This window comes from Lethenteron reissneri, chromosome 34 (genome assembly GCF_015708825.2).
Source record: "Lethenteron reissneri isolate LAM-NWPU_2019-01 chromosome 34, ASM1570882v1, whole genome shotgun sequence".
Lineage (NCBI taxonomy): Eukaryota > Metazoa > Chordata > Hyperoartia > Petromyzontiformes > Petromyzontidae > Lethenteron > Lethenteron reissneri.
In genome coordinates, this window is record NC_083812.1 from 10,781,585 (window position 1) to 10,809,161 (window position 27,577).

A 27,577-nucleotide genomic window follows, 5' to 3' on the forward strand; every position below is an offset into this window, starting at 1 on the left:
CACAGACAGACACACAAGCAGAGAGAGACAACACAGAAACACAGTCTCAGAGACACAGTCTCTGTGTCTATGTTGTGTGTCTCTCTCTGTGTGTCTCTGTGTGTCTATGTTGTGTGTCTCTCTCTGTGTGTCTATGTTGTGTGTCTCTCTCTGTGTGTCTCTGTGTTGCAGTCACGAAAGCTTCAAATCAATGTAGAAATTGTCACAGAATTAAACAGCCTGGTCTGTACAACACAGTTTGGGGTTCCAATTTACACGGAATGCATTTGAGAAGGGCGTCGTCCGATTCTGGGATAAAAATTTGGGATTCAATTGACCACACTTTACCACTCTGGTCAGTGCACATTGGTGAAGATGAGGAGCATACACGTGGCAACATAGAAGCACATTACAATAATAGTTTTTTTTCTGCACTGCACTGCCCTGTACTGCCCATCACGTAGGCCCGCGAACACTCTGGACAAACTATCTGTGCATGGTGGCCACCAACTGAAGCACTTTCCGTGCTCACTCTTGCTTAGCACTCAAGATCTGCCGACATAACGCAGATTCCAGCTGTTTTGGTCCGTTCATTGCAGTAGCAAAGGCCTACCAGGCCAATGTATGGTGCTCCTTAATCCATGAGCAGCGTGGAGCTTACCAAAGATTCCCTTTTGTGCGTGTCTTGTGGAGTGCTATTTCAATGTTGAGATTTTTCCATCGTAAATTTCTCATTTTTGGTCATCATTTAAAACTTTTTTAAAGTTGTCCTGAACAAGATTTACATTCCTCACTAGCTATAGCAGGGTTGAAAATCACTGCTAGGGTTATGATGAGGGTCTTTTCATGGGGTAACCGGCGTTGGGATCCTATACAATGCTGCGAGGTTCATCGAGTGCGGAAGAGTGATGGGCCGAGTGGACCCCTCCCAACCTTACAATTGTGAGTTTTTTTTACGTTGCATTTCCTCGCTCGAGAAAAAAAAACGTATCCAAAAATACCTCTTCTGCACTTACACCGCAGAATAGCGACGCAATAGACACTTTTCCACTTCCTCTCCAAACGAGGCACCTATTTGGAATGCGCCTTCAGAGTGGCGGTCACCACAAAGTTTATTCATTACAAGACGTTTTAAAGGGGCCCTCTGTCGTGGCACCCTGCCATGTGCCTTCCTGCCCGTCTGTGTGCTAACCAGGTCAGCCCCTGGTTCCCCCACCTGCTGCACGGACCCGCACAAAAGGCCATTGACAAAGCACCGCATGCAGCCCGCGGGCAAGTACACAACGCCGGCTTCCTCCTCCACCCTCGGGCTCAAAATAAAATGACAACCGCACAAGGCCATTACGCAACGGCGCCTCGGGGCAACAACTTGGGGACGAGTTTCGTTGTTTTTCTGGCAATGCAACCTCGCGAGCGCTTTTGTATATTGGCCGGGCGCATGGATTTAAGGCATTGCTGCGAGAGGCTCAATGGCATTGCTGGCGGCATCGCTTGGCAGGCCCAGTTTCCTGTGGTCGACATGTAAATCAAATGAATTAATATTGATCGCACAATACTGGGCCGAAGCCATCATCAAAACAATGTGCTTTTATAATTTAGCCGTACTGATTTGCATTACAATGTGGGTATGGCTGGTCAATTGCTGCCATGCAGCCACGCTGTAATTTATATATTGATAAAAAAAATCAGCAATGCGAATATGATTTCATGTCCATATTTTTTCAGTATGTCCTCTATGCTGATTTATTTTTAGAGTTAAAATTACAAATACATCTTTGCCTTTGGCCCCAGAGTAGTCACGATCATAGTTTACGTATGTATCTTGTTAATATTTAATTACTTCTGCAATCAAAACACATTGTTCTGCTGGAACACATGGTTTTGGATTAAATGACTTTACGATTTGTTCAGTTTAAGAATAAATCTCGTGATGGAATTTTCCGTCCCCAGGCATGAGCATCAGACGACACAACCAGCATGCTTTCATGGCATTTTAAACTGTTGTGTTCCTCGGAAGGGATGCTCTTGATTACCTCAAATAATTTCTATTTATTTTCCCTTTAACCATCTGACAGCACTCTGAAAATGTCGTTCTCCCCTGCAAGGTATCCTTTAAAGTACCGCTGTACAGACAAAAAAGTTAAAGTGTCTCAAATGAGCATGGGGCAGTGTTCACCTCTGTTGGTGGCCATGACCCAAACAATTAAAAGTTCACATCCTTGAGCCAGCAACCATCCTCTCCATAGGACGACTGCTGTTAACTCTGCAGAACATGACACCCATTCTATTGACCCTCAGAGACACGACGGGCTGAGCCACACTAGGGCCAGGAACTGAAAAAAACCTCCGACTGCGAGTCGTACCCCAGGTACCAAATGGTCGGATATCACGATGCAACAATGGCAACGTTGTAACAGGAAATCTTGAAATTAAGACATGTATACACGATGATTTCACTTTTTGTGATCGATTTCACATGGCATTTAAATATTTTTTGCCAGGCATTTTTATAATGTTCTCCTGCAGATTTTGCCAGGCGGCTGTAGTGGGAATTTTACCTTTAAACTAGTGAATATAATTGGATCTGAAGAAGGCTCACCCAACAAATAAAAAACGAGATTCTGAAAAGTCGTTTGGAGGAGGCCAACGTTGCCGCTGTGGGCCTCCCATCAGGGGAATGAGTGTTGACTCACGCACCGCTCGCAGGCATCCCCATAGTCCACACGAAAAGCACTTACACAGAGCTCTGCGCCGGTGCTCTTAAATAAATGGAGGCAGTCACAAAAGCTGGTGCAGGGTCAGTTTCTCCCATCGCTCGCTTACCAGCTAATTCCGAAACAGCACATGTGCCACTTTTCATAAACCACTCTCAATTACACAATGAATGTACCCACCTGCGTTTTATTCATTGTAATTGCATTTTATTTTTTGAAACCGAAGTTGTTGAAAATTATTTAGTAATTTGACCACGAAAGGTATACCGGTGAAAAACTATCGACTAATTTACCAATTTTACTCAAGGGGAGACGATCCCGATCGACGCATATCACCCGCAGTGACTGACGAAATGGAAACATGGACACTGCCAAACAAAAATGAAGGGGGGGGGGGGGTGCAAAATGTAAAGTGCACAAAAAAGTACAAAGAAGTTACAGGTTGAAAAAAAAAAGCGATTCAGAAACATTTTTCGATTTAAAGCTTTCGTGACTGTAGGAATTCATATCCTTGGTTCTTTCGGTAAAGTCACGTAGAAGGGAAATAATAAAATAATATGATTCAGAAACAGAAAGACGAACACGTGGACCAGAGATCAGGTAGCAAGTTAGACACGTCGTGTTGAAGGCTCGGGTAGGCAGGAGACATCGGTGGAAGCGACCAAGGCCGATGGTTAAGACAAACGAGACAGTGGCAGCCGAAGCAAGGAACCCAGCTGAGAGGGCGACCATCGCAGGGGACGGAGCGATAAGGTCGGATCACGCGCACAGCGACGCGGACCGTGAGAGATGGCCACGGCTTGGAGAGGGCCTTCATCCAGCGGTGGATCGAGCGGGGGCCAATCGTGATTATTGAGAACATTTGAACACAGAGTCAGCCTGAGAGATGACCAGCGAAAGGGGGGTGCCAGAGTGTTTCATGCATTGTGCATTCACCACAACAACCCTGGTTTTGATTCCCATCAGTGGCAAATGGTGTCTTAGCATAGCCGGGACATATCCTAGGTCAGCTCAGACTAAAATGCCTAATAGGTAGAGAATGTCCACACCACAGCAATGGTGAGACAACGTTGGCCTAGCTTGCATAGTACTGGTCCAAAAACAACATAAAAATACTAATCAGCCATAATAGAGGCTCACAAACAGATCTTGTACCAATAGTCGAGACAGGCTTTAAAGCCGAGGTAACGGTCTCCTCTGACGCTGGGCATTGCGTTGCTTGGAGAAAGACGAGAAACAATGAAAGTTGCTTAAACAAAACTGGGACCCGATAGTGTGACCATTGTTGTGTTAATAGAGCCCGAGAGTCCTGCTGTGATGCTAGCGCACTTATATGGACTGATGATTAAACCGCACACGAGGGGAGGGCCCCTCATCTCTTTGTGGTGGAACTGCCCCGCTGATTGCGCAACAGATGCCTCAGTCTCCTTGCTCAAGGAGATTCCTCTCCCATCTCCACCAGAACCACCAGAACCACCATCTCCACCAGAACCACCAGAACCACCAGAACCACCAGAACCACCATCTCCACCAGAACCACCAGAAACACCATCTCCACCAGAACCACCAGAACCACCATCTCCACCATCTCCACCAGAACCACCAGAACCACCATCTCCACCAGAACCACCAGAAACACCATCTCCACCAGAACCACCAGAACAACCATCTCCACCAGAACCACCAGAAACACCATCTCCACCAGAACCACCAGAACCACCATCTCCACCAGAACCACCAGAAACACCATCTCCACCAGAACCACCAGAACCACCATCTCCACCATCTCCACCAGAACCACCAGAACCACCATCTCCACCAGAACCACCAGAAACACCAGAACCATCATCTCCACCATCTCCACCAGAACCACCAGAACCACCAGAACCACCATCTCCACCAGAACCACCAGAACCACCAAAATAAAATCACCAGAACCAAAGCCACCAAAACCACCAGGACCACCATCTCCACCAGAACCACCAGAACCACCAGAACCACCATCTCCACCAAAACCATCAGAAACACCAAAACAAAATCACCAGAACCAAAGCCACCAAAACCATCAGGGCCACCGAAATCATCAGAAACACCGGAACCATCAAAACCATCAAAACCATCAGAACCACCATCTCCACCATCTCCACCATCTCCACCAAAACCACCACGTAATGCCAGAACCACCACCACCGTCACCGCCACGAGACAAGACTAGTATCTATTGGTGACTCTGAGCCAGTCGTGGCAATGATACATTTCTTTGGCAGGGGCCAGTCCCTCCATGGGGCAACCCACAAGGTGGTACTTTGCAACTTTCAAATTGTGAGCGGAGCATTCTAAACGCAGAAAGAGGCTAGAAAAGATAACGATTATTAGTTTGCTTTAGGATGGCCATTGTATGCTGTACGTAACCGTTTTTTTTTGTTTTGAAGAAGCTTTAAAGCTTGCAAACCATAGTCTGTTGACAGCGCAGAAAGAACATTTATGGGCAACTCAAGTGGACACGATCCAAGGGCGCTGCTCAGTTTGATGTCTCATCATCACCAGCTGTTCGGGATCCCCAAGTACCAATATTGTTTTGCTGCTCAAACGACCCCCTCCTGTCTGCCTGTAATGTTTTGACATTTCTGTAACTCCAGGTTCTCACACGGCACTCGTACAAACACACAGCTCGGCACATATGTCACATAAACACACAAACAGGCTCTGTCACTGAACTGAAAAAAGCTGTCGCTGCTGGTTTGATGGACTGGTTTGACACGGACACAGTTTATGCCTCTTGGTTGCATAACCACGTTCTCATAGGCTCTCTATTTAGACGGAAAAAAGCCTCCTCTCAAAATGGGACTACCAGACAGCTGTCACAGAACCAGTGCTCCAAAATCGGCATCTGAAAATGCCAGCCAGAGTGCAAAACGCCTTCTATGACCGCTGGTATTTGTCAGCGTAGCCTTAAAAGGAGGGTGATCGTTGCTACGTTGCTGATCACGACAATTCGCTTCTCTGCAGCAGAAATCGTCCGTGCACACAGGAGAACAAATTACTGTTTTACATTTTTACCCAACTGACACTGCCAACCTTACGTCCTTCCATTGTCAGCGACACTCGACTGCCAATTATCTGCAGTGTGGCTCTGAGCAGCAGCCACCTCTCCATGCTCAAGTGAGGGCCTTTACGGCCACCTCTTTAATTGGGGTCACCCTTTGCTCGTCTGTCAGTCTGTCTTAAGGCACCTTGACGAGTTACGCAATAACATATAAACTCCTTCATTCAATGTAGACATTACTGCATTACTGGCACGTGCACATGCCGATGAACGATTATATTTCAGGGGGGGGGGGGGTTGAAACTAGTTTCATTGTAAGTTTAGGGGTGCAAATGCCATTTCCAGTTGGCCGATGGCGAGGGTGCCACTTACCCATGAGTCGGCAATGGGAACCACACGCCGGCTGCTGTTTGGAGCGAGTGTGTGAAGTTTCACCTGCGTTTAACGCGCGGTTATTTAAGTGGAACATTCACGCCCCACATTTCATTATGAACCGTGCAACAGGGCTATAATTCATATTAATTCAAATCATGTAAAACAATTCAAGGGTTTATACTATGAGATCTCTTTTACCAGTGGCAAAATATAGTAGTAGGTTTTTACCCTTTTAAACTGGTACAAAACTGACACCTTTATTCAAGGCATCATGTTTGCAATAACCACAACACAAGTAGTCAAAAAGCAAACAAAAAGAAGCAACTCTGATAATGATAATAATATGCACTGTCCTTGCAAACATGACGCCTTGAATAAAGGTGTCAGTTTTGTACCAGTTTAAAAGGGTAAAAACCTACTACTATATTTTGCCACTGGTAAAAGAGATCTCATAGTGTAAATGCTTACCCCGAGCTCTCAATACTGTGATATTGCACTGTGTTTGAGTTGTACGCCTTCTGGTGTCATCTTTGTCCAACACCAATGGGGACTAGGCTCTAAAGAAAGCCGTCTCGGATGTGGACCAATCAACTTCAAGGACAGTGCATATTATTATCATTATCAGAGTTGCTTCTTTTTGTTTGCTTTTTGACTACTTGTGTTGTGGTTATTGCAAACATGATGCCTTGAATAAAGGTGTCAGTTTTGTACCAGTTTGAAAGGGTAAAAACCTACTACTAAATTCAAGGGTGTAAAAAATTTGTCAAATCAATCCCGTACTCAAACTAGCAAGGTGCAGAACCCTCCTCTGCTGGCAGACGTGCGGCAGTGGTGGACCTTCCGCATTACTATCGTGGTCTTCCCACAAAAGGGGACTCAAAACGATTTATCTGATTTTAGTTTAGACGACAGTATTTCTTCATGTACCGTTTCCACAATGTTTTTTTTTCTTGCCAGGTGGATCAGCGGTAAGGTGGCTGGCAATGAGATGGTCGAGGGTCCAAATCCTGTTTGTTGTTAAACCCAAATGCTGCGTCGAGAACAAACAAATAATTGCACCCGCTTAGACGACTTGGAGTGCGTGGGATTTTTTTTTCTCTCTCATGTGCACACAAGATGCTCCACTTTCAGGCGAGTCACCACACACTGGTTCAATTGGAATTGCAAGTGGTTCAAGTGGTTCAAGTGCCACTTAATATCTCGAGGGAAATTGTCGCCACTCGGTCAAGCTGCTCCTCATTAAAAAAACACAGGTCAGAGGAGCAGACGGCATCTTCGTTATGAAATCGTCGTACGCGTCACGTGCCGCGTACACCAAAGGAGGGGGACAGCGAGTGCCGTGCGAGCTAATAATACATCACATACTCTACATAAGCGAACCGACAGCACACCGTGTATGAACTAATTTATCAACACTAATTAATTCATCAACACTAAAAAACTGACCGCTATCTGCTCAGAAAACAGGGCGTTACCAGACAATGCAACCTTCCATTTATGTTTCTGCTACAAAGCAGTGTTACGGTGTGCTGGGAATTTTGTGTGCTTGTGCAGCGCTGCCAATGCAGTTAGTTTGTTACTTTTTGTTTACACGGACACAAGGTCAAGTGTCGTGTGGCTTAGACAAGCGTGGAGAAGTACTCGCTTCCATTGTCGGTTTAGTGTTCGTGGTGAAAGTTTCCCATTGCCATGACAATGTCTATGGTCTATCCATGAAGCGATCGAATTACTTCCCATACTTGGGAGACACTGCGACTTGACTCTGACAAATAGAGGCCATAGTTCCGTGAATCTTCCAATTGCTGTCGTGTTTGCATACCAGGGTAACGCCCTTTTGGATGCAAATGTAACAATGTTCCCGAAATATTGAATGTTAGCCTTGTTCTACCTTGAGTTGGCACTGCATTTACAGCTTATGCACAATTTTACAAACCCACCCTAGATACAAGTAATCTTCAAAATATGGAACTTGGGCCACCACGCTCGGTGCACCGTGCAGAGATGTGGGAACCAAACCGCCCCGGCTCAGGAACTCATCTCAGCCTTGCTTCGCACTGCCTCCGGTGCCAGACCACGCTCGGTGCACCGTGCAGAGATGTGGGAACCAAACCGCCCCGGCTCAGGAACTCATCTCAGCCTTGCTTCGCACTGCCTCCGGTGCCAGACCACGCTCGTCGCCCGGCAATTCAACTTTACTACATTTAACAACCCCCGTTAGCGATCCGGTTGTCTAACGCGTCGTCTGGGTCTCCTTACGCACTCCCAGAATTCCAATGTCTTTTGGGGGGGTTGGGGGAGGGGGGGCAGCTGCCACTACCCAGACGAGTACTAAATCATCGAGTGCTGCTTCAAAATGAGATGACCACACGCCGAACATTTCAATAACAACCGTTGGCAAACTATGAGCACGTGAAAGTCCTTCAAGGTCCAAACAAACGGGGCAGTTTTACCTTTGCTTGCTTTTCTCCGGCCATTCCGATGTCGCCGTGACCTTGACTCACTTTGGGATGATGTGAAATTCCACCCGGGCACTCGGCTCTCTCCCACCGCTTCCCCTGCCGAGTCAGAAACGCGCACAGCTGAGAAACGGCCTCGGGTCGACAAAACGCATTTCTCGGTTTCCCTCCAACTGGAGGGGGACCCTCCGCTCCTGATAAATGTTGCTGGGATGCTTCTCTTGGTTGTGATTTAGTTTAACAAGATTCATGTACAGCCCATGTACAATCTCTCAAACGATCAGCTTATTTTAATTATTCTAGAAGAGATGTACAATGTGACATAATGAAGGGCACAACAATGGCAGATCTATATTTTACACATACATTTAAAATATTGCCTTCACGGCTAACAAACTGGCAGAAGAACATCGTATCATGTCAATGATGCCATACAAACATTTAACTTGATCTTTAAGCTTGACTTTGGAACTTTGAGAGTGCAAACGAGGGTTCGCATAAACACTGGGTCATTGGCAGCTTAAAGTGAATTTCTTGTTGAGGGTGAGAGAACAACTCCAGCCATGTAATTATATGTCTGGTTTTGGATCTGGCCCTAGAAAAATGCAATTTTAGTGTCTAGTATTGAAATTATCATGCTGTCAGAAGTGCGTCCTCTTGCTGTGAACGCATCACCGTGGTAAATAATCAGCAGATAAAATTGGGAATTATGTTGGATATTGTGTGAATTGCAAGGTGCTTGGGAGTAAATGAAAAATACCAAAGTAAAAGTTTTTTTCTGATGAATCCAGCATTCCAGTTTGAAGTGCAGTCTATCTGTGCTGGCAACCCGTAGAAATTCCATGTTTTTTTTGTGGAATGTCAAGCAACCATTCTTGACATTCCACAAAGTGGCACCTATTTTATCGACTTCTTAAAGATTATGATGATTGGCCGAGTCGATCGTAAAAGATTGGAACTCGCAACATCCCAAGTGAGCAAAACACTCTTCCCGCAGTGCCCAACACCTGGATTACAGTAACGGCATAAGCATCTACGGTGGCGATTCAGCTCAATTGGTGAACGACGATCCCATACATACGACACTCGTACGGTGTCCGACCAGGGATATGAAACCACGCCGCCACTGACAACGCAGGGCCACGCTGATCGAAGGCCTCCTTCGGTTCTGTCAGCCGAGCGAATGGGGCTTTGCCGATGACGCGGCCTTCCCGTGCGCGCTTCGCCGACCAGCTCACGGTGCTGCAGAGCTCCCGCACGGAGCCAGGTCAAGCTGGCGAGGCGGCGCGCTCGTGCAACGGGTCGCCTAGCGACCGGCAACACCGACCGAAATAGGTCGCGCGCAATTTGTTTAATGTATCGCGATGCCTTACAATGGATCGCGTTTCGGCGCAGACTTTTCGCCGCGCGTGCGCGCGTGCGTGCGCGCGCGTTCCGGCTCCGTGTCTGGAAGCAATTTCTCTAACGGTACACGTCGGGGGACTAATTAGGAGCACGCGGACGCAACGTGTTTCAAAGTAAAGAAAAAATTAACACGGCCGGGTGGCGTGAGTGCGAGCGGCTCCGGAAATCAAAGGCAGTGGCGGCGTGGTGACTGTGGTGGAGAACGCGAGCGGCGGCTCCTTCAAAGCCAAGACGTATCAAAGTGAACGAATGTGAAAGGTTCAAACGAAGTTGTTGCGTTTTAGGTCATATTTTATGACATATACACACACATTTGATATCATATTGAATCTGTATATGATACGAACAATTGTTATTCGGCAATCTGTACGCATTATAAATCGAGTGTTCAAATCGCAATGGGAAGGTTTGGGAGTTCAAACTCCGGTCGCGAGTTGCTTCAGCCCATATACCCTCCAGAGGCGATCTATTGAGTAATAGTTCATGAGTGGTTGTTCTTTGGAGAGACTTGCCCCTGCCATACCAACGTGGAATGAGTATTGCTGTCCCTCCGCTGCCAATAGGCGAGCACTTCCCCCGTGCCCACATGAGCCGCCGCAGCTGGACTTGATTTTAACTCCATCCCAAAAGGTACTGCCCCGTTCACTGAACTCCACACAAAACAGCCGATCCATATTTATGAATGAGCTGAATGTGACACGGGCTTTAACATTAACATCCTTCAAGGGTCCAGTTTTCTCACAACCTCTAGATTTATTTAAGTTCATGGACAAGTATAACAATGTCCCATAAGCTCTTAGGCCTGGGAAAAAGTCAATCAAATGCCAAAAAACACAATAATATGATGGACATGTTTATGCAGTCGCTGGTATCCTGGGTGAGATAACCACACGCAATGATGAAGTAGTTTTACCTTGCATGGCTGCGCGGGCCCAGGCCAACTCATGAGATGCCAACATTTTTAGGTGACCCGATGCCAAATATCAGATTTTCTTTTTAAGTAACATTTTGACATTGGAGGCAACGTCGCAATTAAATGTAATTCTTAGCAGGTGGCTTCAGCATCAGGGGGGGGGGGGGGCGCAAAATAACTGACGGCTTCAGTCAGCCCAGTCTGGGTTGCAACGGCGTGGGAAAACGAGAGCTCAACCCGGAGGTTCCTGTAAAAATCGGTCACTGCCACGATTTGCTGGCTTTTAACGAAACAAAAGTCCCGCTGTGTTGTGGTGGGGTGGGTTTTTTTTTTTTCGCGAATAAAACGAACGCTGCGTCGTGATCCTGCAGGCCTCGCGGCGGGGAGAGCGCCGCCCCTAATCACTTCCACCTTCCTGCACGGTTTACGCAGAGCCGGCGGTAGCCCCCCCCCACCGCCCCGCCAGGCCCAGGAAAACGTCGTGGCCCACCACCGATGTGGCCACGGTGACTCATCACTCGCAGGGACGGAGCGGGCCAAGAGCGGACACGGCCAGAGGTGGATCTTGAGACGTCCCATAAGGAAGGGGAAGTGGCGGGGTGCAGTCCCGGAATTGCAGGCCTTTTAAAATAGGGCCCCCTACATGAATGAAAACAGCATTCGACATATTGTCTCTGGTAAACATCAACAAATGACAACGTGTGTGGTTTCGGGGGAGGGGGGGGTAGTGTTGGGGTGATTGCCCCCATCGCCGCCGCCCCCCCCCCCGCATCTGACACTGGCCGCAGCGAGAGAATGTCAAGGAGACAGACGCATGAGATTTAAAAAAAAACGAATTTGCAGGGGGATAGAGAGAGAATTACGAATCGTGGGGAAGCGATATGAAGAGATAAATACAGAGCGACAGATTGAGATGGAGCAGTGCTGAGTCCGAGAGATGACGCAAGATGCAAATTGAAAAGCGCAGAGAGATAAACAGAGAGCGTTCTGAAGAATTGCGACACATGGAGAGACATTCTCAGATATCGAGACATTGGTGGCAGACACAGGGTCAAGATATAGGGATGTGATTATGTAGGAGAGCTAGAGCAATGATAGACGTAAAGATAAGGTCACAGAGATGGAGGACAGATATTTATGAACTGGACGAAAAGATGGCAAGCCAAAGAGATGAGGTGACTGAAAGGCAGAGGAAGAGAAATGCAGGGATAATTAATAAAAGACAGAATGATGTAGAGCCACATATAATACAGGGCCAAGCGAAAAGCACAGACAGCCATACATAAAAAAAAAACATTCCGTGATGTTTACAAGGATGGAAAAAAACTCAGAAAGACAGTGACATAGGGAGAGAGAGAGTGACATATAATGAGACGCTCAGACAGAAACGTTATTCATAAAGTAGAAACGCTGACATGAGTAATCCACAAAAAAAAGCTCCACAGAGTAAAAAATATATATTTTAAATGGATGGAGACGGACCAAGCTGGCTATCACACGAGACCGCTTAAGACCATCGCTGGGTCAAAATTACCAGCACACTCCTTTCAAAACCGCATGCCCACATGTTCCCATTATGCGAAATCCAGCTTAGGTTAAACTGTGGCAAAACAACGTTTTTTGATTGTGAAAAACAAGCGGGAATAGGATGATAGCAGCTTGCACGGGCATTTGTTTCATAACTCAGACTCAAATCACATTTACAACGTTTGACGGACGAGCAGGAAAGCAACGCAAGCGTAGATCCTGCACGTGACTCACAGGGAGAGCCATCATCGTCTAGTCCTCGTTAAGCTTGCCCCTGGGCCAGTCTGCAGAGGCAATTCGATTACTGCAGCCGCTCAGTAGTTCCCCTGCAGGGAATTGCCAGAGAATGCTGTGGACGTCCAGTAGACATTTAAGGCCAATTGACGTCGTTTTTATTATTCAGCACAGGTTAATGTCGTCACTTGAACTGTTACGAAGAGAAGTGGGCATGGGCAGGGCATGGTCGCTCGACGGCACGATGGGCAACGGTCAAGACCAATGATGGAGCGGCAGCCAAGGAATGGAACGTGCCCGATAGGATTATTAGCTAGCAGGATGAGACATAACAGCAACTCAAGCGGACCTTCATCTCGCAGTGGATTGACCGTGGCTGATTGTGACAAGTAGACCAATGTCTACTAACCACATTTTGACAATATGTCAAATATCGATACATCTTGATTAATACTGCTGTCAAATATAAAATAAAATGGCATTTCATCACATTATCCATGGGGTCACGTGGTATGCCATGTGGCATTGTGACCAGAACACTCAAAGCACATCGGATGGTTGAAAGTTCAAACCCCTTGCCTGAAGTAACCGAATTATCCATCCAGAATCACTGAAATGAGTACCACTTTGTGGGAAGTCCAGGAGTGATTGTCCTGGTAGGGAACGGCCTCCGCCATAGGAATGTGGAATTCCCACGAATGGAGGCTCAGGGGTCACCAACAGAGATGAGCCACAACCCTCGGCTCATTTGAGAATGGGAGACATTTTTACTTTGCACCATAACCCGGCAAACCATTACAGGGGCGCCGCGTAATTGGTCAATCCCTCAATGGTTTCTATTTTAAATCAAGGTGGGAACATATTTAGAATCATGATGTGACAGTAAAATACTTTGTTTCCAGAGTTGAATTGGGAGTCATCATTATTATTATCTAAGTCGTACTTTAGATCTTGGCTCAGACACTGCTTTGCAAACGATATATCAGGTTTCGTACCTCGGTAAAAACTTGTTTTTCCCAGTCAATTGTGCCGTCCGCCGGTCTTATTATTAAATACATCAGCAAAATCCCAGAGAGCCACACGTGCAGAGAGGGCTCTTTGAGGGCGGGTGACCGCCCCCGCCACCTGACTCAATGACGGTTGGGCATGTGCTGATAGAGTGGCCATATTCATGCCCGAATGCCACAGGGGTGAGATGTGGCCAGCACGCAGCATACCAGACCACCTTGGTCTCCCACCTCTACCAAGCGCCGAAGTGCACAAGACTCCTGCACCAGGTATTCATTTCACGCGGACTCTATGACCTCCGAGGCTCAGAGCAGATTCAGATACCAATTTCCGCTGGTGTTGCGCATCAGCTTATTCAGGTCAATCCATCCCATTGTTGTCTCTCTTCCACTGCTGCTATTACATCCGACAGTCTCGGTCACTAATGACCTGATGGGACTCATTTGTACGACTTCTCTCGCCCATACGATGTCCACTCGCCCCACTGCAAGGATAGAATATTTATCCTGCTCTTTCGCTCCTCCCTTGCTGCTTTTGAAGCTCATGCAACGTGGCTCAATTTGAGAAGCGTGTCAACTCCTCTCACCCAATACTCTCGCAGCCGTCTCTCTCTCTCTCTCTCTTGCTGCCTGCTTTCTGTTAAAGGTCCCCAGGGGCCACTGCTTAGCAGCTGTGATTTCAAGGGAACTATAATGCATGAAAACCACACTCACTACTATTTTTTTACGTAAAAAGACAAAGGTAAAGGCGCAAGCCTGCAATTACTTGCAGGCGTAAGGGCCTCCAATAGAGGGAGTAGTAGAGAGTATCTGTCGAGGCTATTTTGGCCGACTCTTCCACGCTGACCAAGAAACATCTTGGAAGAGGTGGGAGTCACCACACTTGACCTCACCACACCGTGACCTGCCGATCGACTCGCTGTGGTGAACCCAAGTAGACTGCTGGGTGGACAGAGGCGGGGGGAGGGGGATAATTTTTTTTGCAACTTCAAGTGCTGGGATTTGGTGAAAAAAAAATCGGTGACCTCTGTACTGCAAGTCCAGCTTGTTATCCGTGACACCGTGGCAGCATCAGATTTTCTATGCATACAAAGACAAAGTATGCATAGAAAATCTATGCATACTTTGCCTTAACAGACAAGCTTCAAATCAAGATTGGCCTTAACATACTGTTGGGGCAAGTGCGGTTTGGTGAGCCCTCTACGAAGGCTGGAACTGCACACGAAGGGGCGGGTGGCCAGCACCACGCCCGCCCGCCTTTGTTTCCCGAGTGGCGATGTTCACAGACCATACTAGGTACTCATTTAAGGCTGAGTCAACCTAGGGGAGGACCCAGGACTGGCTCCGATAATCGTCACTGGTGTTGGCCGTAAGCGGCAATCGAACTCGGGTCACCGGGTTCATAGCGCAGTGCGCTAATCGGTACACTACCACTCCTCTTGCATACATCCACAAAATCACACACATCACGGATACTGCATCGGACAGGGGCGATGGCTATGAATGCGGTTCGCCCGTCGCATATTCAAAGGCCGGTGCGGGCTCTCGGTGGCCCAGCATTTGCATGCATTAATCCAATTAGTGGGGTACGTTGAACCTCGCGCGCGTGCGCAATCGGCCATGGCGAGGGGGGCTCCACAGCGTTCGCCGCAAAGTCCCCAAATTGCCGCATCAAGGTCAATCCAGTCCACGGCGCCGCCTCCTGCCCAACTAGCCCCGCTCGCACGGGGCAGTGCAAAGTACGCGACACTCTCCCTCTCTTCCCGTTCTATCGGCGGCCACTGGCTTCGCATTAGCTGAGGTGGGGGGGGGTGCTAATGGCATTCCGTGCACGCTGATGTAATGCTATTTCACAGGGTTCCTTTGATTTATGGTTTGTTTCTGTGTTTTTCAGTTGCCAAAAGCTCCATTTATATTTCTACAGCGGGGCACACAGGATGTCCCTGCGAGCGGTTCACTGGTGCTGCGATACGAGCGAGGTTAAAAAGATTTTCACATTCGCCCTTAGAATGACTTTATCGCACGGGATGCAAGCCTCACTAACTATGCGTCACAGCGGCGTGGTAGCACACGCCTGTAATCCAGAAACCAGGAAGCGTGATGAAATTTCCATCCACCTGTTCAAAAAATCTACGCGTCTCTAATTAGGCAGTACAGCAAATAGCTTTTGGTTTGGAGTTGAGGCGTTCTCTCCCCATATGCATGAGTTTCCCCAGCTACTCCGGTTGCCAAGAGGGCACCTTCATGGGATGGCCCTCCTGGCGGGGCGTTACAATTGTAGTTGCGCGCTTGCGGTGGCTCCATCCCGACTCGTACTGCAAAAATAAGTCGTCCTGTACAATGACATTTAACAAATATTCTATCTGCACCATTTGCATATTGTGTCCTTCAGTCACGTGCGGTCAGGGGAGGCAGGGAACGCAGAGGCTCAGCTGTCATACTGCAATGAAAACAGCTGTTACTGAAAGTAAAAAAAAGAAGAATGAAATAAATATGAAGATGTTTCCACTGATCTGTTATAAATGCCATTCATGTATGATTTTTTTTATAGTCAAAATCGCCAAATTTGCGGAGCTCTGCTGGAAATACAGGGAGAGAAGAGAGGTGAGGCAGCGACGGGCTCAGCCTCCCCTCTGATTGCACAACCCCTCAGTAACTGGATGGAGCGCGGGCAATAAGCGCGTGCCTGTTACTATCTCAGTATGTCACCAATGTAATGTTTGTAGACCCCTTCATTTCATGTACTCGCCTTCCATACTCCAGGTAACTGATTTCACGTATGTGTATAAACATATTTAGGCTCGCTGGTCTCGTCATGAAACTGCAATGAAAAAGCACCAGGGGAGGCAGCTATCACAAAAGCCTCACTGAGGGGGGCGTGTCAGACACGCCCCCCTCAGGGAGGACACGCCCCCCTCCGTGTAAATCTGGCTCCGATACGAGCCAGTGCACCCCCAGCCTCACCACAAGTCACTGGTGTCTTTCCCCCCACATCGCCGATGAGCACAGTTGGCTACGTACGATGCGAAAGAAGCTCAACATACACACATAATTCCACAAATGCCCTCGGGAACATGCCTGTGTGCAAAGTCAACACGAACACACGTGTCACGTGTCAACTGGCTGGGTAAGCGCCGCGGTTAAAGCGCGCGTCACACATCTCGGTCAAACCCATCTCCTCCCGATCCGTGCCCAACCCGCTCGGCACGGCTCCAGCATGGCTCGCTTGTGCAGTGGGAAAGAGGTAGAAAGAGGCCCCAGGGTTGGTGCCAGAGGTGGTTGCTCACCTGTGGTATGGCTCGTCCTCACCACTGTGTGCTTCGTCAGGTCGACCATGCGGTCCACCTGGAAGAGGCTCAAGTCTTCTTCGTCGAGTGCGATGTCCCCCAAGAAGGCCACTGCACAGAGAAGACACCAAGGGGGTAGATTTGAATGAAACCGACATTGGAACCTCATCAAGGAAGACACGGCCAACTGACTCGGGGGAGGGGGGGGTGGGGCAATACGCATGTCCAAGCACCGCGCTCACAGCGCAGAGACAAAGCGTCTGAATACGGCTCTCAAACGCTCGTAGTTAAACCAGGCGATCAAACCACACAATTGAACCGGCAAATTGACAGGTCTCGTCGGTCATTAATGACTGCATACACACACACAAAATCATACACACACACAAAATCATAATTTGGATTATCACCTAATTCGGCATGTTCTACCCACAGTAATTAAACATTTTGGTGTGCGAGCAATGCGATGGACAGCCTTTGCAGGGCATATTACAAGGGGCATCGGAGAGTTCATGAAGTGAACCGAGTGATTTCTGTGACATGACCCTCCAGGAGCAGGTTCCTGGACACGAGTTCTCTGCGAGCGTTCTCGAATGGCATCATGCGGACGTACAGTACAGCGGGTGAAAGAGAAAAGAAGAAAAGGTAAAAAAAACACTAAAACTCATTAGCCGCTTTTCACAATCGGGTCGAGAGTGCCTTCGTGTTCACTGCAGCTCCTCCGTGCACTGGGATTGCACAGAGCTCAAGTTGCAGATTGCTTTCAAGTGGATTGCCAAGCACTAATGCGCGCAGGTAACCTTGTGGCGGCAGCCGTCGGTGCACTATAAATCCGTGCATTGCCCTTGAGATTTATAGAAAAATCTCAGCAGCACGGCATTCATTTAGAAACATAACCGCTGCGCCATTCCCGCTTCGACGTCTCTGAGGACAGGGGACAGCCACGAGCCAGAGTGAAGGTCAAAGTCAAGAAACGTTCAAGGTAACTCTCCCCTATTTACACATCCAACGGTGCCATTTGTGGCTGGCCGCTGGACACTTTGGGCCTTGAGGCTGCGCAGACGAGTATTGCGGGGGTGCCAGGAGGTACACATTCTACGTTCCCATAAAAAACGGTGCCAGTCTCTGCATAACGACAACCACTCTTGACTTCCCACACTGTGATACTCTCGTTGTATTGACACCAGGAGGGACGATGAGCCGAGTCAAACCCCCTGCGCGAGATATGAAGCCCGTCGACTTTGCGTGCAGCACTCGGTCCTGCGTTGCCACGATGGACGGCGCCACATTTACACGGCTTTAAGCTTCAACTAGAGATCACGATGGCCATGGGATGCAGCTATGTTCCACCTATTAAGGTCCAAGACGAATCTTGAGTTTGCACATTGTCATCTCGTTAACAATGGACAAAGTGCAAATGTCAGTTTAACACGTCGGCTTTCGCGACCAATATCATCCATAATACAGGGTTTTCAGTTCGATCGCGTAAATATATAAATGTGTTGTTAAACCCGCGACCACCCGACACAGCCAATTAGTCAGGGTTGTCACGTAAACAGAACAAACGTCGTACTCAGATTTTAAATGTTGTGGCTTGGCTCTCCAACACACCGGTGTGCTGTACTCGTAATGAATTGGCATGTTTTGTTTATGAAAGTGCAAATGTGTTCATTGCAGCAAGTTCTTCTTGGAGCACGTTCTTCCCAAAACCAGGTGACGGGTCTACACAAGAGACGGCAGATGTACCCTGTGACCACATCTCCCCTAAATGTGCCTGACCTCGCCATGATTCAGAAGCAAGGCAGCAGGGCTGAGTATGGTCGGTACCAACAGTATGGGTGACCACTACGGCTTACTACGTGTTGTCGGCATGGACCCGTGATGTGGTATTCCTAGGTGTCACCCCCCTTTGCACACGTGGGTTTTCTCTGGGAACTCTCATGGCCTCCCACGTGCAAAAACATTCGTTGCTGGCATTGGCCAAACATTGCAATGCAGGACCCTCCCATAATATAATTCTGAGACTCATTGCTGCTTTTCTGCATAAACAATTGCCAGTATTATCTTCATCACACATTCAGGGGAAACTGTCTAAAGTGCTGTAGAAGGTCATGAGTAGGGAAGTCGGAGCACGAAATGCACATTGCAAGCCCAACAGAATAGGCCACACACAAAATGTTAGTAAGATAAATACAATCACACATACACAGACACAGATACACATTTTATCACCATCAGGCCAGCGATCTGGACAACTTCAGCACTAAATGCAAAAAAGCTACATTTCACAAAATGACATTGACGTTCATGCGAAAAGATTAAACGTAACAATCACACTGAATTGGAATACAAGCATGTACTGGAGGTAATGCCCGGTGATGTTTCATCTTCACGTGGACATGAAATTATTATTCGGCCTCCCGTGACGAGTCCCTGGCTCTGACACTGCTCGGATCTCCACCGCCACGCAAGGGGAATGGCACAAAGCCACGGGCTCCGCTAAAAATGGATCTGGCATGAAATCAGAGGCTCACACAAGTGGCGCACGTAGCCGCCATTCAGCACCAATTCACCGGAAAGTCTTTCATCGACACTGTCCCCTTGTCATCATCATCATCATCGTCGTCGTCGTTGTCATCAGCAAATGATTGAGCCACCTGCGGGATTAATACATCTCCAAACTGTCAACATCTCCCACGATCCTGCGATGTAATGAACCACCTGGCACCGACTTTACACGACACATTCATCGCTCCATCTCCTCGTTGGACGTTCTCTCTCGAAACGCGCTCCATTCCCTGGCTGCCACTCCGACATTGCCCTTGACCATCGGCCGTCATCGCTTAGACTAGCGGCGTGTCCTGCTAAAGCCCCCACCGCCCTTTTCTTAACATGTTGACTGATGTCATCAACTTCTTTGTTTTCTAATATAATTCACATGGTGCTCTTGTTATGAGCACCTATAGAGCAGTGTGGATTTAAATGACTAAAATGTTGCACACCTCATGTTCACTATACAAAAATACAACGTACCGCGATCATCATTAACAGTCTCATGGTGAGTTATGAATTCATTCGGTACTTGTTTGTGACCCACCCCGGCTGGACATCTGTGAAAAAGAGCTTCATAGCTCATCAGATTCCCCCAGGATCAATCAAGATTCTGATTCAGATGCTGCTGGTGAAGCACCGGAAGAGGCAGCGATTGAATGATTGAAAAGGAAAAGAGCTAGCTGCTAGGACTTCATAGCATTAAAATCAGACCGTCTTGACAAGGACTCATCTTTCATATGCATTTTGTGAATGAAATCACATCAAATGCATCTCAAAATTATGATCTTCGGTAGTGCTCCCACGATGGTTGCGGCCGCACCACATGCATTTACATTTCCAAGCAAAATATAAGAATGTAGCTGTAATTACATGACTCAGAGTGTTCAGCAGTTTATTTTGAGATGGTTGCTGAACAAATGTAATAGTCCCCTTAACGTGTTGACAGTCATTCTGATTTCAGTAAAAAAAACACATTTGTCAACATTCATCCACGTCAATAAAAAAAACGTAAGCAGTCTGCTATCATAGTGACTGTGAAATTGTTCTGTCTTAGGAAAACCCTTCATAAAAGAAGGATCTGGCATTGGGCTGGCTTGACTTTTTGGTGTCCAATTCTAAAAGTGTTTCGATTGCCTTCTACATATATGATTTGCCAAGTCAACTGCAATCAACGTATGTTTTTGATTTAACATGTATTATTTTAAAATCTACATTTCATCTTTTTTGGTATTTTCTTTACTCATAAAAAGCGTAATGCAACGAAACCACCATCTCATTGTAGGAGTTTTCAAAGTAAAACAAACTGTGAAGGAAACAAGCATCGATGTGCCCTTTCAATAAAACCAGACAATCTGCAAAAGAGCGTCTAAAGTTAATCCTCAATCGATGCCCCCCCCCCCCATCACTTCTCCGGTATTCTCGGACCTAAAGATAGCCGCTGTAAAGCAATGGAGAAGTGTCTGCGATCAATAACAGAGAGAGAGTCCAAATGGGGTCCAATCTCCTGGGGCAGGCGAGCGAACAAAAGCCCAATCGATGCACGTGACCTTCACCAACGTTTCTGGTGTCTTCACCCCACCCCCTCCCACCAACCCTCCAGGGACATCACCGCAGGCCCGGGCACCCACACCGCAGCCGCACGGAAAATTCCCTTCGCGTCACGAATCTCGAAGGGGCGGGCGGGGGGGGGTCCCGGCGTCCCTGCAGCCCAGCGGCTCGGCCCGGCGGTCGGGTTGAGCCAAGCGGTGGTGGCGGTCGGGGCCGGGCTGCAGGAACGCCGGGCCCCCCCCCCCCCCCCCGGGCGCCACCGGGCAGGTTTTTCACCTGAAGACGGAAGCTTGTGTTGCCTCCGAAACGTCGTGATTTTTATTGTTTTATTATTATTAATTTTTATTTCATTTTTTACCTACGTGACTTTACCGAAAGAACTAAGAGTATGAATACTTGCAGTCACGAAAGCTTCAAATCTGGAACCGGGCAGGTTCACACGCGCGCGACGCCGCTCGGCAACCCTCGGTAATTTATAGACGGGTGACAGAATCGAACGGTCCTGTTGAAAGTGAACTTAAGTACAAAATCTCGTGACATCGTCCGAAATGATGTCGCAAGATGATTCAAGTCTTATTCATGTGCCAGGGTCACAGCCCACATTCACGCAGTTTTTATTTATTGCCCATTTAATAATTTCAAAAACGCAAATTAATACCCTTCATCAGCATACACAACCTTTCTCCCATACAAGAGGTAAGTTTTCACTGAGAGTCACATTCGGTTCAAAACCCCGGGTCGCGCCGATTCGAACAGATTTCAGATTTTGTTGCAAAAATTGGGTCGATCCGAAGCCATCGACATGTCAAGCCATGAACCCAAGTTGCTCTTCATCTTCGAGGGCTTAAAATCACGACTTACCAAGCACCGCACCAGGTGCGGTGAAATAATAACTATTGTCACAGATCACATGATCAAAACATCAAATTGCCTCCATGCTCAAACAACTATTGAGGAATGTTCATCCCTACTGGCAGTTCTAGCCAAGAGTGGAAATTCCATGTTCCTGCTATGGGGACTCATCGAACTACATTGGAACCACTTTGACCTCCCAGAGGAGCATAAACTCACTGAATTGGTGCTCATACGGAATGAAGAGTGATGATGATGATGAAGATCATGATCGATGGGCTGTTAACCCTGACCAGGATATGAACCTATGATTATGGCTGAGGAGCCCTACATCTCTGCTGAGCTGTATCCGTCAAAGCAAACAGTACAAACCAAAATCGAGCCAAGCAAGAATGCTCTGTTCCGCTCAAGTTAGATTGCGACCACTTTCAACATCTGAGAAATTACCAACTCAAAACTACGAAAGTGACGTGTGAACAAAATATTATGCTAACTGAAAGCGTGCAACTTGTTAACTGTCAGGGAAGATAGGGTAAACGCCATTTACTCAAACGTTAAACACCAACTCCCATGATCATCGTTAACCACTGCAAATTAAATAAACAACATTTACATGACAAACGTTCAGCAAAATTGCAGCCAGATGGTACCGTGCTTAGAAACCTAAATTTCTATTTGAATGCTGCAAGTTTAAATCCAAGTCAGGAGAGTCAACGACTCCCATTATCCCCTCCGAGTGAATACAACATGTACCAGTCTCGGGGAAACCTGAACATTGATTGTCCTACGAAGAGGACAAAGCCCCACCATGGGAGTGTGGAATGTATACTACTGACTCAGAGCCGATTAGCACAGTTGGCTACGTATTGTGTGAAAGAAATTCAACCTATACTAGCAAGGATGAGTGCCACCACATTTGCTCCTTTGAGTAGGAAGCCCTCGATAGCGCCCTCTTCCCCTCGACAACAAAAGGCGGCCTCCTCCAATGCTCGAGCAGAGGGCACGCCGACCCACGTGTCGCAGTGACCAAGTCGACGGACGCGACACCGTTGTCATCACGGAGACGACATTATCGTTGTCGCGTAGGTGCGACGACGTCACGGGCACATTGGTCGTGCAAGTGCAGCGTCTCTCGAGCTCCTTCACGGGCGCGGCGTTGTTGTTGTTGTTGTTTTTAACAGGGTATCGTGCTCACAAGCGTTCGACACCTTTCTGCCACCGTCTTTCGAGCGAAGTGTCAGGGACGCATAAATCGACTTCGTACTTGCGACCACAACAACCGTCCAAGCGAGTCTGCGGTACTGCCTGCAATTAAACTGAGTTTGTTGTCCAAGTACAGTCGACAAGGAGGATCTTTGCCTTAATTGGAGGCAGCAATGACAGTGTATTCATAATTGATCATGCTCAAATGCAGACTTGGCTATAATGCAGATGACCTTGGGGTGTGGATATTTTTTTTATTTTTCTTTCATCGAAATTCAGCCATGGCCAACAAAATGACACCGTAAATTAAACTGCACAAATGTTTCTGATGTCCACCGTATGACACGTGAGTATAGCAGTGGAAGTGGTAGCCCTGGTGGCTGGCGCTCCTACAGTCAATCTGGCGAACCGAACACCATTCCAGGCCACGGCTAACATCAGTGGCGAGTAACGTCTGAGAAGCAGTCGTGCGTGAACCCTCCTGGATGACAGCGATGGCAAGCGGATCAGAAAGCCCGCCCCCACACGAAGGAACACTTTTTCGCTCAATTTCATCCCGGCTGCTGCTGCGTCCCATAACTCGGACCGGCCCCTCAGGGTGGGAGGGGGGGTACGAGCGTACGGGGGCATCCCCCCCCCCTCCAAACCCCCCCCCCCCACTCCCCCCAGCACTCCACGTCTTCGCCAAATTTCACTGGACTCAGTGCGTTCCCTTTTCCACCGCCCTGCTATGGCAAAGAAAAAAAAAGGATAACAGCTGGAAGCGTTGCTCTGTGCCAAAAAAAACCAGCTCTGCCGAAGTGACTGGTGACCGAACAGGAAATAGGTCTTCTGGCAAGACGCCGCATCCATACGTCGCTCGCGAGTGCGTTTCTGCCCGTGCGTCCGTGTGTTCGCCTGCACGCATAATTGCGCACGCCGATGCATGCGTGTAGGCGTGCGTCTATACGTAGGGGGGGGGGGGAGGCGTTAGTGTAGGGGATAAAGCGGTGCGCTACGAACCCGGTGACCCAAGTTTCACTCTCACTTATGGCGAACATCGGTAACGAATATCTGAACCGGACCGAGTTTTCCCCTAGTGCAGTGTGTAAACATCAGCACTAGGGAGACCAATGCGGCCGGGCATGGTACTAGTCATCATACTTGTGCGTCATACCAGCCTTAATAGACGCTAACAGCTCTACCTTTCCATAGTCTAGCAGGATAAATGCAGAATCTGTATTTGTATGAATCTGTTTTAATCCTGAATTGTCTCCAAATGCCATTACTTAACTCAACCACATATTTTCTATGAGAATGATCTTTTGGCCGAGAATGATTCAGAGTGTGGTCTCAACATGTTGCCCCAGCACACCGACACATCAAACAGCTATAGTTAGTATACATTTTTATTGGCCTTTTTGTTTGTTATATCACGACGAGAAATACCATCTCACAGACGGTCTACCTGGCATCAGGGTGCATTTCCACTTACCCAGGAACTCTCTACAGACCAGCGGTAGGCGTCCGATTGGGCTCACAGCCCCCTCCCTCTCGACAACATCTCGAGTCCGTCTTGCCGGCAGCTACGACGAGGTAGCCGTAGTGTAGCGGTGTGGATGAGTGCGGAGGGAATCTGTCTACGGCTCAATGTCCCCTCCGAATTGGGCCAAATTCTAATGAAAATACAAATTCCTCTTAGTACTTTTAACTTTGTCATTATCGACCACACTCAGAGTATTTACTTGCTGTAAGTGAGAACCTGCTTTTGATTAGTTTCTCCCGCAGAAATCTACATATTTAATATGGTCAGATTACATAAATACATATTTCTCCCTAGCCAATAAACATACAACGTCGGGCCAACGTAACCATCTGCCCAATGTTTCACATTTACCGAGCAGCTTTTTCACCTTCACATCAGCTACAACTAGAAACATATGTATATATATATCATATCGACCGGAAGTTCCTGATCATTTATCGGTGACACATGGAAATTCAAATCAGTCGCACTTTTTTTTATAAATGAATAACTAAAACCAATAACTAAATAAATCTTCATATTTCCTTGCAAAAAAGGGGAGCATTTGCCATAGGAAGTGATTAGCACGCGACAAAACCAGCAAAACCCAGCACATTTGGTTTCTTTACTAAAGCACGAGCACCTGACTCATCATAATAAGAACAAGTTCAAGAAAACAAAACATATATTCACAACCAGCAACTGCAATTTCTGCATCACTTAAAATTGCCCAGGTCATGCTTGTTAATGCCAAAGGTTCCAACGGCGAGGCTAAAGCAGTGGGAGAAATGTCCCAAGCCGTCCAAGCGCAGTTATCTTGTTAAAGACGTGGGAGGGGTTTTCGCCATGGAAAATTTCACCCACGATCTCAGCAGTGCTGGCACCGGCACCTTTGACAGGGCCACCATTCCCTGGAGCCACCTGGCCACCTGCATTCCCCAATTCAAGCCCACATCCCACAGGATCACAAAAACGCGTTCCATGCCCAATTACTAAAAACACGGACAAATAATTCGCTCACAAGTGCACGATTATTTTGTCACTCTCATGTAGGACTTGCCTTGAATATGGCAAATGTGTGGATGTGTTTGGCAAGCCTCCTCCGATTGCCACCTCCACACCACATTCCTGCTCTCCCGAGTTTTGTTTTTACCGAGAAGTGTTTTCACATCGCGGCGGGCGAGAGCAGAGGGGGGACACGCGAGAACCACATTTTCGATTATTCAAAATATTTTGAAATTCCTGTTCGTGAATTTCACCTTAATTTGATGTGGGCGAGACACGCACATCCATGCGGGATGGGGGGGGGGGCGTTGCGCAGAGGTCACGACGTAATCTTCACCAAATTCCTAGAGTCGACGGTTCGATTGCCACGGCCACCCAGAAATTTCCTGACGTGGTTATTATCTGGCTTGACCACCTGAATGTGAGATTGCAGATGTTGCTCTGCGTCTACGTCAGCAGCCGTACGAAGAAAAGACCCAGCAATCTCCACAAATGATTGCGTTGTGCTGAGAAGTGGATATTTAAAGACTTCCTTAAAGCAGTGTCATGGTCCAAACACTGCCATCTCTGACCACTTGCCATCAGTCTGCGGGAAGCTGAGGTTACCCCTTGACCTCTGCTGTTCCCACTCTGTGTGGAATTGGCACTCATTTCATTCCGACTACCTCCATCCGATTGAACAATAACTGAATGGAAATGTGTCCTGTATTGCATTATAAAAATGAATTAATATCTTAACGCTATGCGTATGTACCGCTGATAAGCATTCACGCACCTCCTCAACGTTTATTTTGTGATGTTGGAATGAATAATAGAGTGTTTATGGCTGTGTAGATAAAGTAAGAGAACTGTACAAAGCAAGTGCAAGTGTCTATCTGCCAAAATGAGCACGTTAGGAGCATTCGCGTCTGTTAACGGCACTTAGCCAGCAGCAGAAATTCCACATTACCATGGCGGAAACCTGTCTCCCCGTAAAACAGGCAATGTGTACTTCCAACAAAGTGGTATCCATTTTATCGTGCCCAGTAGAACGATGGGCTCAGTGGAACTTTACCAGGATTCGCACTTTTATCCTACTATTTTTCAAGTATATATGTAGAACTTCTTTCATACCAAGTAAAAAAAAAACCTCAGCACAGATTCAGTGGGATCAAATGGGATGCCATCCAATCCACCGCAATGTGTATTTGTCACACTATGATTGCAAGGGAGATCCATGGTGCATCGGCACAGAAGAACACCAAAGTGATCCGCGTGGAGGGACAGGCAACAACGGAACAGGCGGCCTCTCAAGAGGCCACGCTGGCACTCACTTATAGATGGCACGGTACAGACGGACACAATACAGTCAACTTTGGAAATAATTAGAGTCTCAACAGGCGACCACATTTCTGCAAACGCCAAGCTGCAAGTGCGACCACTGTGGGAGAGACGACCGCTCTCGCACAATGCAATTCGCAGCCGCGGTCGCGCGCATCGGCCATGCCACCGCCAGCAGTGTGGTCAGCTCTAGCTACAAAGAGCAACAGCATAGTTGGTGGTACGGCATCGTTACATCACGTGTCCTCAGCCGGCTGATCTTCTCAATAGACGGGAGGTGGCCCTCCCCGCTCGCTGCCAAAGAGCAAAGCTGCCCTGCGGCATCGCGAGAAGGCGGTGGGGGGAGTTTAGAGAAAGCGGCCAAACCTACACCACGATGGGCACACACACGTGCGTGTGTGCGTGACGCACACGCACGAACCGACCACACGCGTTTCCCATGCTCAGGCAACATCTGCTTGCACGCACAAGAAAATCGGGACTGACTCATTCGACGGGGGCTGAAGGCTTTCACCACGATGGACTAATAAAAAAAATACGCAACAGTGAGTAAGTGGCCGAGTGGCAAAGGAAGTTTATAATGTCCGTGATAGAGCACAGCATCGCTCAGACCCCTAGGTGCAAGTGACGGCAGCCACACAAGATTATCC

General features: G+C 47.8%; 1 protein-coding gene across 1 annotated transcript in view; it reads right to left on the reverse strand.

The window, feature by feature from the left end:
- Window positions 1–27,577, reverse strand: part of LOC133350659 (bone morphogenetic protein 1-like) — a 162,558-nt gene that overhangs the window by 88,697 nt on the left and 46,284 nt on the right. The window contains exons 3-4 of the mRNA XM_061565261.1: window positions 16,943–17,053; window positions 8,565–8,669 (exon numbers count right to left, since the gene is read on the reverse strand). Of these exons, the coding sequence (XP_061421245.1) occupies window positions 8,565–8,669; window positions 16,943–17,053 (216 nt within the window). The remainder of the gene's footprint in view (window positions 1–8,564; window positions 8,670–16,942; window positions 17,054–27,577) is intronic.